Here is a 16,795-nt window from a genome sequence, read left to right on the forward strand (position 1 = left end):
CTGTAAGGATGAATGTTTTATAGAAAAATATCTTTTGAAATGTTTGAATTTCTAATGCTTCATTTTCCAAGTGAAAATATTTATAAATATTGAACCACTTTGTGTTACTGAAATTTGGTAGGTACATTTTGTGGACTTAGTTCAATCCAATTTTTTTTTTTTTAGGTTGCACTTTTAGCTACCTAACAGTTAATTGCTCTCCATGGATTAGCTTTTATGTTCTTGGTTAGTGCTTTTGAGCAGAGAAAAATTAACATAGAAAGCTGCTGCAAGGTGCCTCCTAACAGCAGATACAGGGCAGCACTTACTGTAGCAGTTAATGAAGTCTTGGGCACAGTCCAGGCTATATTCCCACATTTACCCAGTTGAAGGAAAACCATGAAGGCTTGGGAAGGTGGAACATAGGACCAAATGTAAGATTTTTTTCAAGGCTGCCTTAATTTACGATATTGAGCACAATGCCAGTTATTTGTTTTCTGTTGCATTCTTCAGACCGTTCAATCAGACCACTATTTCCTTCAGGCTACTTTTATGATACACAGGTAAGTTATGGATAAAACGAATAATTTTGTCATATTTTTAGAATAAACTACTTTGAACTGTCACAGGCAGAATTTGTGTTTTCGTACTGCCCGTGATCTATGTGTTTTGTATGTGAGGGGTGTGTGTTCTCTTAACCTCAGAATGATTGTCCCAATTTAAATAATCCCGACAGCAATTTTTTTGTGAATTTAAAAATAAGGAAGGTGATTTATTATCACATATTTGCCCTGGAGGTTTAAAAAAATGCAGTGTCTCAGTCACTCATCTCACCAATGCTATCATTCACAGAGATTAGATGCAGATGAGGAAAAAAATAGTACAGTTACAATTGTCTCAGTCTCATTTGTGTCAGGCCTGTAGTTTCTTAGTTGAGTTGACGCTTTGGTTGAAGTGAAGGTCTTAAAAGGCAGAAGATTTTCAGTAAGCTACAAAGCCTCTTGTAGTCATCTTTCCAGGAGGTTGGTTCTCAAGTGAACTTGAAGTTTGAACAAGTTGGGGAGCGTCCTTCTCCCACTCTCAAGGTATGGTTGTTTATTACCTTGGCTGCTTAGTTGATGCGCAGCTGGTTCGATGGCTGTCAGATGGATTTCCATCCAGAACAACTTCTTGTTGTTTTAAAAGCAGGCAACAACAATGGCTGTCTTACCATGTGACCTGTCACAAGTCCAAAGTCCTTTTCCAGATAAGGTGGGTGGCTAGGTTGATTATGCATCTGTGTGATGACTTTAATGCCTTGAGAGTTTGAAACAGATAGTGCCTTTGTATCTGACTGTCCTATTCAATTTGAAATTACCCTTTTGAATTAGTGTCAAGGAAAGATATTGAGTCAACATCAGTCTGGAAAGTTCCTTTTGTTCCCTCTTGAGACAGGGGAGTATTTCAATTTGCAAGAGAAGTCTGGTGATCCTAAGATAGCTATCTTTTTGTAGGCTTTTGTGGATTTTAGACATGTAAAGCATTGACTGAAAGTCCATAATATACTGGAACCTGACACTACACATTTGTCAATTTTTGCATTTTACCTGCGTGTTTTAGTTGAAGTATCTTTCTTGACTAGGAAATAAATGTTGTAAGACAAATTGGTATAATTTTTAAGCCATGACATTAGACTCATTAGTTAATGTTAGTGAAACCTTATTACAACTACACAATTGTACATGAAGCTCATGTAGTTGCAGACATTGCTTATAGTTAGAAAAGTAAATAGAATATTTAAAATTAACACAATTTACCACTATGGTAATCGAGAATTTGTAGTGTAGTTATTCATTTTTAACTTGGTCTTTGGCACTTCATTAGTGATTCTTTTGAATATTTAAGGATGTTTAGCATATTTATAAAAATATTCTCTATATATCCTTAGATTTTCTTAGCTATTTTTCGAATATATAATACAGATTTATCCTAGAGAGTAGACCAAATGCAGTACATAATTAATCCTACATAAACTCTGTAAATTCTACCATTCAATCGTACAAATATTGCTAGCACTGGGACCAAAAGAACACTTACAAACAAAATATTGTTGTCTTCCCTCCATCTTTGAGCGAAGTTCTGAAGATCACCCAAACCAAGTAAATTAGACTGAAAAGTTTATTACCAGCAGGGCAAGTGAACCCCCAACACATGAAGATTCACTTAGCATTCACTCCAAAAAGTGAGAAGAAGCAACATCTTAACCCTTAACACCATAGAATACTACAGCACAGAAAACAGGCCATTCGGCCCTTCTAGTCTGTGCCGAAATATTATTCCGTTAATACCTCCCATCCCTCTTCAACAACAGTACACATAGGAACTATGTGCCAACAGCAAGCGATGTGCTGGCTGGACCTTACGATGTGAATTCCCTTCCTACACACATCTCCGCTAGCCCAACATTTAAAGGAACAAATAGAACCCCCCCCACCCACACAAGATTCAAATGCCATTGTTGCCCAGTTTCTGACAAACCTTGTAATACTTCCTCCTCCCTCTCCCGTAACTCGGGGACCTGACTACAAACCATCTTTGCCCTTGCCAGTGTCTGTCTTCCAATGAGAAATTGTATGTATTTAAGACCTTCAATGTCTGTATCCAAGAATTCTGATTCCTACCAAGAAACTTTCACTCTTTTTTGATCTGTATTCTACAGTAGTCCTTGAAACTGTATAAATTCCAGTCCAATTCAATAACCTATGACTCAAATCATTTTAAAATAGTCTTCAATGCTCTTGTAATATGTATGTCACACTACCCCATTTAATGGATTAACTAAAGTTGTTCCACATCACAAAGTTGCCACAGAACTGTTTCAGTTGAAGGAAAGTTCCTTTTTAAGAAAAAATCTTTTGAGGGAACTTCCAAACTTTTGTATTAAATGACAATAACGAACTTAATCACAGTTGCACAAATTCTTTAGATGGCATTTTAAACCACTGAAATGCGTATCTGAAGTATTTTTTATGCAATTCTTGGAATTGCCTACTGTTGCATGTACAAAGCATAAACATTTGTTTTCAGAAACATTTACACTCAGAGATTTTAGTATGTAAATGTTCATGTTTCTTTCTTTGTGTCAGATTGTTTGTAACCTCCTCGCAGTGGATGGTGTCAATGATCCTGACATACTTGCAATAAATGGAGGTAAGTAAGAATGTACCTTGGAGTAGTTACTTGCATTTGTTATTGTTTAGATGGGGAAGGATTGTTAAACAAACTACTCAGAAATAGGAATGCTGAACCCATGGTTAAAACTAGCATTCCTGTACTATCAGCCAATGTTTCTGTGCTGGAAGTGCATAGTGAGTGACCCTTGGGGCCAAAACACTAACAGTAAGGAGTACTAAAGCTGATGCTTGGTGACAGGATCTTACCACCCTATATGCATCACTGATGAGGCAGTTGGATGTTGAAGGCTTTTCCTTTAAAAACTCATACGTCAAGATCTATCAAAGCAATTTGAAATGAAGTATTACAATCCACAGCAATTTTAATGTATATCAGATTTTGTGCAATGAACTTGCAAACACTAAGATCTTGGTATAGTTTGGTACGGTGCTGAAAATGTTGAACTTACATAGAGTTGTTGAGGTGAAAAGCATAGATACATTTAAGAGGAAGCTGGATAAATACATGAAGGAAAAGCAATAGAAGCATATGTTATTAGGTTACGGTGACGTAAGGTTGGAGAAGGGCTGTATGGAACATAAGCACTGGCCATAGACCTGCTGAGTAAAATAGCCTGTTTTTGTGCTGTAATACACACTTAGAACTCTTACACCATAAAGAAAATTCATCCTGTGACCCAGAACAGAGAAAAACATTGGTATAATTAATTGTATTACCCAGTTCAAGTTCGTTTTAATTATTTATTTTTTTCCCCCCACATTTACTGTCCTTTCTTTATCTAGATTTCTTAATATAAATAAAGGGCCAAGGCCCACAGTGCAGGATACCACCAAGATGTAAAAGAGAAGATGAGGTAAAGCAGGAAGAAGTGATTCAGGGATGCCAACCAAAACCTAAAGGTTGTAGGAAGAGGGAAAGACTGAGGGAGGTAAAAGGTTTCATAGTTTTGAGCCCGGTGGGGGGAAAAAAAACAGCCTTAATATTTTATGAAATATAAGATAAACAGATTTTCTGTTTCTTTTGTATTGATACATCAATCATTTGTATGCTGGTCACTTGGTTAGCAATCAATTTTATTAATTGTGGATGCCTTGGGCCACTATTAGGTCTCCATTTTGCATTTAAAACTCTCCTATATACACTGGTTATCTTTTTTGAATAATAGCACTACATTACAATAGCCCTGCGGGTATAGTAGTTAAGGCTGTGGCTTTCTTTGGAAGCAGGGATGAGTTCTCATGAAAGGCATAATTTAAGTTCAGTTAACTGAATTTTGCCAGCCGACTAGTTTACAGAAGAAAATTGACCCTATTTTCTCAAGTTTTAATGTGAAACATTGTAAGTAACTTGTTCGTACAAAGACTTTTTAAACAAAAATCTGAACCTGCTTGGGCACTTACCATTGGAGTTTCAGATCTTGAATTTCAGTGTCGGTACTAATATCTGATTGGGAAAATCACACTTCAGTCAATATGCTTTAAAGTTGCAACAAAACACCCTGACCTGGACTTTTTTTATCAGCACGATTTGCCCGATATTGCCATGGCCAGCAGAAAACAATAGCAACATTTTAAGAGCAAATTGAATTCAATGCAGCTCAACTTTACCCAAATCTAACTAGAAAATAGTTTTGTATATTTTTAAGAGTCACTTTCATTAATTTAAAATTGGGTTAGTCAGAGGTGATGAATTTAAACTATGATTTTAAATGCTTATTTTTTGTGATTAACACATTTTCAGTGGAATTACTTTAACTTTACCAGGTTATCACACTTAAATGTATCACAGAATATTTTTAAAGCAATTTTTTTTAAATTACAATTTAAAACCCAGCTCAATCACGCAGGTTTATGTCAGATTCTTTGTTAGCTTATGTGCAAATGAGTTTGAATGGAAACTTTTCATAAAAGACACAATTTGTGCTGGAATCATTGATTGTGCTCAGAATAAAAACTCAACCCCTCTTTTAGTAATTCTTCACTTCAAATTTCTCACCAGCTCCACCAGTACTAAGGTTATAAAACAAAAATAACCTCTGTAGTCATACTCCAAGTTTTGAAGAGAGAATTGCACTGTTTTTCATTTTTTTACAGCAGCTTTGATGAAAGCACTGAAATATGAATGATTAGTTGTTTGTTTTCATTTGAATTTTAATACAGCCAGTAGGGTTTTTTTTGTTGTGACCACTTGCACTACTGTTTCTTCATACACACCAGATTTGCCATGCTCAAACTTCTTCCATTCTGTTTCAACAGCCTCTGCAGCCTTGGCATTGTCCGACATACCGTGGAATGGTCCCATAGGTGGGTAATCTTTTAAGCAGGGATATCTGAAGTCAACCTGCATGGTTAATATGGAATACCTTATGGATGCACCTGCATGCTGTGGAATAAAATGGTAGGGTGCTGCTTAATGTTTGCATTTACCCCAGGAGCCAAATTCCATGCCTCATCATCAGCTACCTGTGAAGGAAGGTTTGCAAATTGTCCAAATGGAGTACAGAATATAGTTCTTCAGATCATTTATCTGATAGCCAATTGAATACAATGTTGGTAGAGTTTTGCTATCAGCTGGTAAATCCATTTTCTCAACAAACAAAACTAAAATAATGAGGAAATAATAAATAAAACGCTTTCTCCTTTCTTGGAAAGCTAGTTGAATACATAGCGTGTTGCCACCCTGATGCAAAGTAAAGGACATCACGGAGAGGGTGCAGAATATTATGCAGGGAGGAGGGAGTGAACCTGAAGTTCTGGTACATATCATTACCAACGGCAAAGGGCAAGCTGATATTGAGGTCCTACTGTCAGATTTTTAGGAGCTGGAGAGGAAGTTTTAAAATGTAGGAACTTGAAGATAGTAATCTCTGGACCACCACAACCAGAAATGATATAGAGACATTCCTAGTAACTGTCGGCCAATCAGCTTAACATCTGTGTTGGGTTAGATTTTAGAAGTGATAAATGGCGGGGGGTGGGGGGAAATCAACAGGCGCTTGCAGAGGTTTGAGTTAATTGAGGAGAACCAACTTAAAAGGCTCGAGTAATCTAATTGAATTTTTTGATAAAGCAAGAGAGAAGGTTGGTGAAGGGAAATTAATGGATGTTATCTGTCTGCATTTTAAGAAAATGTTTGACAAAGTACCGCAATAAAGCGATATTATCATTAACAAAATTAAGGCCCATGGAATAGGAGGACAAAAAGTTAACATAGGACAAATGACAGTAAGTCACGGTAAATAGTTATAAAAACAGAAAACGCTGGAAGAATTCGGCAGGTCTGACAGCATCTGTGGAGAAAGAAACAGAGTTAACGTGGTAAATGGTTGTTTTTCAGACTGGAGAATGGTAGATAGTGATGTTCCCCAAGGTTCAGGGCTGATACAATTGCTTTTTTTGATAAATATATATTACTTGGATATTGGAATATAGAGTAAAATTTCAAAATTTTCCGATGATACCAAACTTGGAAACGTGGCACAATACCAGTCGACTGCAACAGGACATATTGGTTAGCAGAATGGGCAAACAAGCGGCAGGTGCAATTTAATGCAGGGAAGTATGAGGAGATGCACTTTACAGAAGGAATAGGGGGAAGTAATGTTAACTAAATGGTACAGTTCTAAAGTGTACAGGGACAGGGAGACCTGGCGATTCATGTGCATGGATCTTTGAAGGTGACAGGACATATAGAGAGAGTAATTAGCAAAGCATGAGATCTTTGGCTTCATAAATAGAATTTGAGTACCAAAGCAGAGAAAGTTATGGCTGCACCTTTATAAAGCTCTGGCTAGACCACAACTATAGTACTGCATCCAGTTCTGCTCACCACACTTGAGGGAGGGTGTGAGGGGTGTTGAGAAGGTATAGAGGAGATTTCCCAGAATGATTCCATAGATGAGAGATTTTAGCTACAAGGTTAGGCTGGAGGAGCTGGGGTTGTTGTCCGTGGAACAAAGGAGATTGAGGGAGAGTTGACAGAGGCCTACAAGATTATGACAGGGTTAGATAAGTAGACAAAGAAAAGTTGTTCACATTAGCTGATGGTATAGGACTAACGGACAAACATTTAAGGTTTTAGGCAACAGATGCCCAAAGGGATGTGAGGAAGAACTTTTTTACACAGTGATTGGTAATGACCTGAAACTTGCTGCATGTGAGGGTGGTGGAAGCGGAGATGAATGATTTCAAAAGGGAATTGAATGGACATTTGAGGGAAATAAACTTGTAGGGTCACAGGAATAGAATGGGAGAAGGGACTAATTAGATTGTTCTATGAGAGCTAGCATGGACTTGATGGGCCAAATGGCCTTCTCCTGTGCAGTTATGTCTATGAATTTGGATTTCAAGTTCCTGTGTGATTTTTTTTTTTAATGTTGTCAAGCCAACAATTATCAGCTATTAATATAGCTGCTTGGAAAATGACACTCTTGCAACAAACTAATATGCATTCACTGAAATATTTACTTTACTAATAATTTTCATCAATACTGTATCAGCATTTGTTACCATTACTATTCATTTTGCTTTGTGCATAATATCCACAGTGAGTTATTTAAAAGTGACACTGTATTCTGCAACACCTCGTGTAGGTGCTGTAAGAGTTGGTCTTGTGGATGGACAGGTTGTAATTAACCCAACTCGAAAAGAGATGGCATTAAGCACTTTAAACCTGGTGCTGGCTGGTGGACCTCAGAGCCAAGTTGGTAAGCATTTGATCTTCTCCAGTTTGCTAATAAAAATAGTTTATGCAGTAAAATAATTGCCCTTTTTTAGGTTTTCTAACTACTTCAAAATTTAATGTTCTCTTTTGAAAGTCCTGATGGCAGGTCAGAGATTTGAGGTTGCATTTTATGGTATTTAATATAGTTTTTTAAAAATTAGAAAATATGGCATCACAATGAAATTATTCAATTTCTGTGTATCAGTTTGTAATGTTAATTATTTCTTTTAAATGTACTATTTTGTTACATAAAGTGAGGAAAGGGTTTTAATTACAAATATTGTACACAAGAAAAATTGCTAGGTAGTGTTGTAATATTTGTGCAGTTTAAAATTGGTCCTAATCAGAACTATCCTGAACTAGAATAGTGTAGAGCATTTATGCACTAACATAATGTGCTACAGAGTCATGTTTTTCTACATGATAAATTCCAAATCTGTCCCACATTTTTGGGGAGATTATTTGTTTTCTTCATAGAAGAAATTAAGAAAGATCAGTGGGCAAATCAACTGGATTTTATAGCTTCTAGATTTGACTCAATTTTCTCATTGGTGGAGGAGAGGGAACATATTGTCCTTCTATTCAGTCATAGGAAAGATGCATGGTGGAATGGTAGCATAAATAAATCTAAAAATGTTATCAATTGTGCAGTATGCCATTGACTATATACACTATTCTGACATGCTTAAGAACCCTGCATGCAGGAAATGTTTTGGGGCACATCGTGCATATGAACATGGAGCGGGAATAGGCCATTCGGCCCCTCGTGCCTGCTCCGCCATTTAATAAGATCATGGCTGATATGACAGTAACCTCAAACCTGCATGCCTCCTACACCCGATTAACCTATCACCCCCTTGCTTACCAAGAATCTATCCACCTCTGCCTTAAAAATATTCAAAGACTCTGCTTCCACCACCTTTTCAGGAAGAGAGTTCCAAAGACTCACAACCCTCTGAGAGAAAAAATTTCGCCTCATCTTCATTTTAAATGGTCAACCCCTTATTCTTAAACAGTGACCCCTAGTTCTAGATTCTCCCACAAGAGGAAACATCCTCTCCACATCCACCCTATTAGTCCCCTCAGGATCTTATATGTTTCAATCAAGTCGCCTCTTACACTTCTAAACTCCAGTGGATACAAGCCCAGCCTGTCCAACCTTTCCTCATAAGACAACCTGCTATTCAGCTATTAGTCTGGTAAACCATTTCTGAACTGCTTCCAACTCATTTACATCGTTCCTTAAATAAGGTGACCAATACTGTACACAGTACTCCAGATTTGGTCTCACTAGCGCCCTGTATAACTGAAGCATAACCACCCTACTTTTGTTTTCAATTCCCCTTGCAATAAATGATTACATTCTATTAGCTTTCCTAATTACTTGCTGCATACTAGCCTTTTGCAATTCATACGCTAAGATACACAGATCCTTCTGCATCTCGGAGCTCTTCAATCTCTCATCATTTAGATAATATGCCTCTCTTTTAATCGTCAGTGCATAATGTTAGAATACAATTGTTCATTTTGTTTTAAAGTCCTGCAAAGGCTCGCCAAAATACTTTGACTCTCTACCATGCAGAGCTCAATTCGTTTGTTCAGTTTTGACTGCTTAAACTTTTATTTGAATCCTATTATACTTATATATTGGCAATAGTGTTCGATACATCAAAGAATTTTAAAAACAAGTTAGAAGAAATAAAGATATTTCATAAGTAGTCATTATGACCTCATCCAATACATAAATCAAATAAAGTTTCAATTTGTTTTTTTACTAGTCATGATGGACGCAGCAGCAGAAAATGTGATGCAACAGGACTTTTGTCATGCTATCAAAGTGGGCGTCAAGCACACGCAACAAGTCATACTGGCCATTCAGCAGCTAGCACATGAGCACGGGAATTCCAAAAGGACACCTCAGAAGATGTTTACTCCTTCCACAGAAATAGTGGAATATGCAAGACAGTAAGTTCTGGGGTTTTCAGTTGATGACAGAGAATTGCAACTCTTCCATGAATGTGAATAACCTGTATCCACAGAATCGCAGACACAAGTTGTAAGGGTCTTTCACGCAAGCTAAGGAATGCTCTGACCGTTACTCCTGAGTGACTGTCCAACCTGAAGCACCATATACTGCTAAGAACTGTCAAGTGTGAAATCATTAATATTTTCTAGAAGGTGCAATCATATTCATTGTGTTCCATTTCCTCATGACTCAAGAATATGGTCTTGAATTATGGGCTTGAAAACAGAAAGTAATTATTTGCACCACTTTATATTTTAAAAAAGGAAATTTATGATTTAATTTTTAACGGTCTTTTGCAAATCTATTGTTTTTATTTTTATGGAGGACTCGGCTTCCATTTATATTTTGTGCGCATCTTTGGAAGAGCTGGTTTAGAGGAGTGAATGTAACACTTGAGCAGAATGTCATGATGGTGCTGCAACTCGAACTATGGATTGGTGGCTTCTGGGTTTGTGCGAGAAATCCCTGATACTTCTCCCCAGAGAAGTTCCAAGTACTGACCAGATGTCTTACCATAGAAAGAAGGAACATTCATATCTGCTTTTACATACAATAGTTCATGAGCAAAGATGCCTTCGAGTTGGCGGATACAGTGTGTTTATAAATGCTGCTGGGCCTCACTACAGTCCTAAGATCCTGGGTACAATTACACAGAGTAACTTGCGCATTCACTTTCCTGGATCAGACCACCTTAACCCATGGGCAAATTTGTGGATGTATATATGTTTCTTGTAGGTCCTGCTGTTGATACTTGAAGATCTATCCAAAAGATTGCTCCCCTGAACATAGAAGCAATGAAAGAGGGAGAGTTGTCAGTCGGTCACTCTTGCATATCTCCTACCAGTTGGATAAAGAAGCCCTGATAGTAGGATATGTTAGTATGTGACTCAGAGATCAATGAGGGAGTGAGAAAGTAATCAGGAAGAGATATAGCACATATACTCAAAAAAACAGCTGTATGCTTGAATTGAGAAAATTGTTTAACTGCTGTAGGTTGTTAACTATCTGATGTGAATCCATCTCCAACACACTGATAGGTTCAACAACACAGCTGGTCTCCATGTTATTGCGCTTATTGTTTATGCAAGAATTATTTAAATAAAATGTTTAGCTTAAAAACAAGAGAGACAGTGATCTTCGTATATGATTTTCTTTTAACCAAAAATATGTCACCAGTGAAACCTGCATGTGGACAACATTTTGAATAGTAACTATATAGTGCATTCTTTTGCCTCCTCTCCATAAATATTATGCATTAATCTTTTATGCTTATCCATAAATCTACTCATTAATATTTGAAACTGATTCAGTTGACATTTTGTAGTTCTGTATTTTCACTTTTATCAGTTGAATTTATGCAGCCTTCCTAACAGGTCTATAAAGTTTAAATGTTTACAATATAAATAGTTGTTTGGTAGTACAGAACTTGAGTATTGCTGACAAAAAAGATATGTCTAAGCTTTTATTCATGCACTCATCAGGACACTTTGCAAGAATGCCAATATAAGGGGAAAATATGTTTTTCCCCTTATTTTGTTATTCTTGTGAAGTCTCCTGATGAGTGCAAGATGAAAAGTTTATAATATAGGAATGTAACTTAGTACAATGTAGCATAACCTGAGTTTTTATTTATATTAATAAAGGTTATTTTTGATGTTGGTAGACAAGTCTATTGTCCATTAATGCCAAAAAGTTTGGATCTGGCTTGTCCAAAATTTAAAATATTTGATTTTTTTTAAGCCTGAATAATAAAATCTGTTTAGCAGTTCTCAGGCTGTAATTGATGGCCATTTCAAATATAGAATGGACCCAATAGATCACCACCACAACCCTTCTATTGCAATCTGTATTTTCATAAACCTCTCTCTGATTTGAATGCTAAGTATTTTTAAGCAGTTCTTAACTGTTGTCTATGTAGTGTGGAGGAAATTAACTTAAAATTTTGCTAAGTGAGCACATACTCCATTGTCCCTTTTACATGTGTTTTTAAGAGATCCAAACTTAACCTTGTCATTGGGAGGAGGTCAGGAACTAACAATTCTCGACAAGCCTCAGGAAGTTGCACAGGTTGGGAGTGGGCTGTGCATGCGCACTCCAGTGTTTTAGAGTTCTTTAGGCCAGGTTAAGTTCTCAAGTCACCTGCATGAAAAAGAAACAGCATGAAAACCTGATCACGGGACCCAGGAGTCGGGTGCCATAGCAGAGTGGAGTCCCAGACAAGGGAAAGGGAGAGGCCCCGAAGGGGGAATCCAATGTGAGGTCCCAGAGAGAGAGAACCGGGAAGAAGCTACCAGGAGGAGGAGATCACGGGAAGGAAACACCGGGCAGAGGAGCAAAGGAAGAGGCATCAAGCAGTAAAAGGGCCGTGGTTGACAGGCTTCAAGTAATGAGGGCTCTGGAGAAGCCCTGGAGATCTGAGAATGTTGGTGATTCCATGCTGCAGGCTGTTGAGGGAAAGGTAAACCTTTGGAGCATACATCCAACCGATAAAAGTGAATATACAGAACTACAAAAGGTCGACCGAATCCATTCCAAACATTAATGAGTAGATTTATGGGTAAGCATAAAAGACTAATAAATAATATTCATGGAGAGGAGGCAAAGAATACCTATAGTTATTATTCAAAATGTTACCCAAATGCAAGTTTCACTGGTGACATATCTGCTCAGCATGGCTGAAGGGATGAAGATGTGCTTGTGAGTTGGTGCTGGAGCGCAAACTTGGGAATGCAGGGGAACAAAATTCGGGACACATGATTGAAACCCTGTGAGGTGAGCCATCATTAAGGCAGTCTGAGCTGGAGCAGCATTTGGAGAGAATTCCAAGGCGAGATCTTTGAAAGGGAAGAGTGAAGATTTGAAGTTCTTCACTGGGGAGACAGTTTAATGAGATTTTGTAACTCACGAAACACTGACGTTTGGGTGGGTTGCTGAGAAATCCGTGGGATCTGCCTTGGCCCATCTGCCATTTAATGTGGTGTAGATCACAGTTTGCCTGTTAATTCACATTTATCTCATATTAACCCTGAATGTTAAGAGTATAAGATAGATATTGTAAATTATTTTATCTTTCTGACCTTGTATAGTAAATTTTATTTTGTTTGTTCAAAAACTGTGGAATCTTATGGCTTTATTCTCTTGGCAAGTGACTTGGCTCTTGAACTTTGGCTACTTTAAACAAAAAGTTACTGGTCCCTAATCAGATTGTACCAAAAGCACAGGGAGGCCACTTCCAGGATCATAACAGTGTATCCTAATTAAAAATAAGCCTATTGTGAAGTTTATCATCCAATGAAATGTTATAGTAGAAGCTGCAAAATAATTTGCTTCTATTCTTCAGGCTTGCTTCTGAGAAGATCCGTGGAGTATTTTCAGATTTCACTCATGGCAAAGTGAGTCACTCTTCATGGGCAATGATTAGTGTGATTTGTTGCAATCTAACTTGGGCTTTATAAGTTATAATGATTTTACTTTATGATTAAGGTTTCAAGAGATGATGCCATTAATAAAATCAGGCTTGAGACAGAAGAACAGTTAAGAGGTATGATTTACATATTTATTGTATAGAATGTTAATTACCTCTATGCTTGTAATCAAAAAAGCCGACAATTTATTGAGCACAATTTTAGCATTTAAAAAGACAATTGCTGCACAATGTTTTATTTAAAAGCTTCAACTAGATCTCAGCCCAGCAATCACTGAATTGTCTATTCAGGCTGCTGAAAACATTCTCAATCAGAGGCCATTTGATCCTTTTTTTGCTATTCATTTACGGGATGTAGGCATTGCTGGCTAGGCCAGTAATTTTTGTCTATCCTTAATTGCCCTCAAGAAAGTGAGCTGCCTTCTTGATCAGCTGCAGTCAATATTTAGATTAATTTACATCCACTAAAAGATTGGTGGCATAATTTTTAGTAGTAGAGGTCAATTCAACAATACTGTTGAAATAAGGTTGAAGCGTAGGAATTGCCAGATGTAAAATAACAAAGTCCAATCTAGTTCGTCTTCTACCTTTCTAGGCAGGCTACCATGGTAACTGCATGACATGATAATGGAATATTGACCAATTGTAGCAATCAGGCTACATCAAATAGTCTGCAACAGACCCAAACATGATATGAGGACTGGGGGCGGTAAAGTGGTAATGTTACTGGACAAGTAATCCAGAGGCCCACACGAATGCACTGGAGATATGAGTTCAAATCCTACTGCAACAGTTAGGGGCATTTAAATTCAATATCTGGAATAAAATATCAGTCTCGTTAATAATGACTATGAACCTATCAGATTGTCATAAAACCCCATCTGGTTCACTAATCTCCTGCATGGAGGAAATCTTCCATCTTAACTGTACATGTGGCTCCAGACCAACATGGTTAAGTCTTAACTCCTCTCTGCAATGGCCTATCAAGCCACTCCGTTGTAGTTGGCTCACCACCACCTGCTCAAGGGCAACTAGGGATAGGCAATGAATGCTGGCCTTGCCAGCAATGCACACATCCCAAGAACAAATTTAAAAATAAACCCAGGAGTGGGCAGATTTGGAAATAATAAGTCCTAAGTCACCTGTTCCTTCTAAGCATGCTACACTTGCCACATGTCATGTCTCTTATTACTCATATACTATATCCCAAAATATTATTTCCTGAAAGAAATCTATCTAATTTGTATTTGAATGAATCAATTCTGCTTCCACTGTCTCCCCAAGAAGCCTGTTCCATAATTTGATAACTCACTTATTGGTAAATTGTTCCAACTGATTAGTTTTGAATTTAACACCCGGTGGAGTGCAAGACCTGTCCACCAGTTCTACAAGATGCCATAGATTGACACGGGATGGAATTTAATGCCCTCCCGCTTGGCAAGTTTGGTAGGCATTTAATCATGTGGGAGGATGGCAGGTAGGGACCCTGCCGTTCTCCCACCTCCATGTCCATGGTGGGAAGGCCCCTCGATGGCGATTAATGCCCTCTTTAGGGCCTCATCCTGCTAATGCTGATATTAACCCACCGGGTGAGGGATTTTGACATGCGGCGAGCCAACAAGCAAACCCGTGCCGGGTTGTTTGCGAACACCGTGGGAGGGAGATTTCCCATCCTTCAAAGGCACTCAGTGCCTTATCAAGGGATCCAGCATTAAGAAGGGGGCAGCTTGCTAGAAACCGCCCCGCCCCTGCCCTTGCAGCCAACACCACCTCCCCGCCCGCCCCGAATACCCTCCACTGTCACTTATCTGCTCAGTCATACTCAGGCCACCACACACAACTCTTTTTCCAGTACATCAATGAGTGTTTTGGTGCATCTTCCTGCTCACATCAAGAACTGGAAAGATAATCAATTTTGCTTCAAATTTCCACCCTTCTCTCACGTTCATATGGTCCATCTCCGACACTTCCCTTCCCCTTCCTCGACTCCTCTGTCTCCATTTCTGGGGATAGACTCTACCAATATTCATTACAACCCCACCCACTGCCACAACTCTTTACATCCTGCTTCCTGTAAGAACTCCATACTCTTCTCCCAGTTTTTTCGTCCATCACATCTGTTCTGATGCTACCTTTCACAATGGCGACACGTTTTCCTTTTTCCTGAACAGAGGATTCCCCTCACTGTGGTTGACAGGACCCTAAACCGTGTCTGACCCATTCCCTGCATTTCTGCCCTCGCCCCTTCCCGTCCCTCCCAGAATCACCATAACTCTCCCCTTCTCCTCATTTCCACCCCACCAGCTTCCGTATTCAAAGGATTATCCTCTGCCATTTCTGTCATCTCCAACATGATGCCACTAGGAGACACATCCTCCCCTCCTCTGTCAATATTTCAAAGGGACCGTACACTTCATGACATCCTGGTCCACTTATCACCCCCAACACCTCACCCCCTTCCCACGGCACCTTACCATACAATCGCAGGGGGTGTAACACCTGTCCCTTTACCTCCCCTCTCCTCACTGTCCAAGGCCCCAAATATTCTTTTCAGGTGAGGCAGCTATTTGCTTGTACTACTTTCAATTCAGTCTACTGTATTCGCTGCTCACAATACGGTCTTCTCTACATTGGGGAGACCAAATGCAGACTAGGTAACCACTTTGCGTAACACCTCCGCTAAGTCCACTAGCAAGACCCTGACCCTCCAGTCGCTAGCCATTTGAATTCACCATATTGCTCTCGTGCTCACAATTGTGTCATCGGCCTGCTGCATTATTCCACTGAAGCTCAACACAAGCTGGAGGAACAGCACCTCATCTTCCGATTAGGCACTTTACAGCCTTCTGGACTCAACATTGTGTTCGATAACTTCAGACCATGAACTCTCTCCTCAATTTTGATATCTCTCCCAACCGCCCATGTTTTTGCTTTCAGACAGAGCTGACCTTTATTCTGCTATGAACACCTACTCTGGACAAAAGCTTTGCTGCTTTACCACGACCATAACCACTCGCTTTGCCTTTTGTTCCATGACATCTTTAGTATTTAGTCTCCATTGTCTTCTAACCTATCCCCGACTTTCCCTTTTGTTCCACCTGATTCCCTCTTCAACCTTTTCAACCCATCGTGTTTCTACCTCTCTTCAGTTCCAAAGAAGAGCCATATTGGACTTGAAACATTAACTCTTTTTCTCTCTGCACAGATGCTGCCTGACCTGCTGAGGTTTTCCAGCACTTTGTTTTAATAATCACTCACCTGTGGCCTGGGATCCAGTGATGATACTAGGCATTAGGTGGTGTCATACTGGCAGCAGCCACTGCATCCCAAGCGTTGCTGCTGTTTGATAGTGCTGCTGGCTTCTAATTGGAAGGCAGCTCTCAATGGATGGGACTTCTACCCCCAGGATCCTTGATTCTGGGGAAGGCCTGCCGAATTAAGTGCCTGATTGGCACCTAATTCAACAGGCC

General features: G+C 38.9%; 1 protein-coding gene across 2 annotated transcripts in view; it reads left to right on the forward strand.

Moving 5' to 3' along the window:
• The window catches only part of LOC121275395 (polyribonucleotide nucleotidyltransferase 1, mitochondrial), a 94,121-nt gene that overhangs the window by 13,879 nt on the left and 63,447 nt on the right, over positions 1-16,795 (forward strand). For both annotated transcript variants that reach the window (XM_041182951.1, XM_041182952.1), the window contains 7 exons: positions 493-542; positions 3,105-3,168; positions 5,409-5,456; positions 7,745-7,858; positions 9,654-9,840; positions 13,242-13,293; positions 13,385-13,442. In XM_041182951.1, the coding sequence (XP_041038885.1) occupies positions 493-542; positions 3,105-3,168; positions 5,409-5,456; positions 7,745-7,858; positions 9,654-9,840; positions 13,242-13,293; positions 13,385-13,442 (573 nt within the window). The remainder of the gene's footprint in view (positions 1-492; positions 543-3,104; positions 3,169-5,408; positions 5,457-7,744; positions 7,859-9,653; positions 9,841-13,241; positions 13,294-13,384; positions 13,443-16,795) is intronic.

This window comes from Carcharodon carcharias, chromosome 2 (assembly GCF_017639515.1).
Source record: "Carcharodon carcharias isolate sCarCar2 chromosome 2, sCarCar2.pri, whole genome shotgun sequence".
In the NCBI taxonomy this organism is placed as follows: domain Eukaryota; kingdom Metazoa; phylum Chordata; class Chondrichthyes; order Lamniformes; family Lamnidae; genus Carcharodon; species Carcharodon carcharias.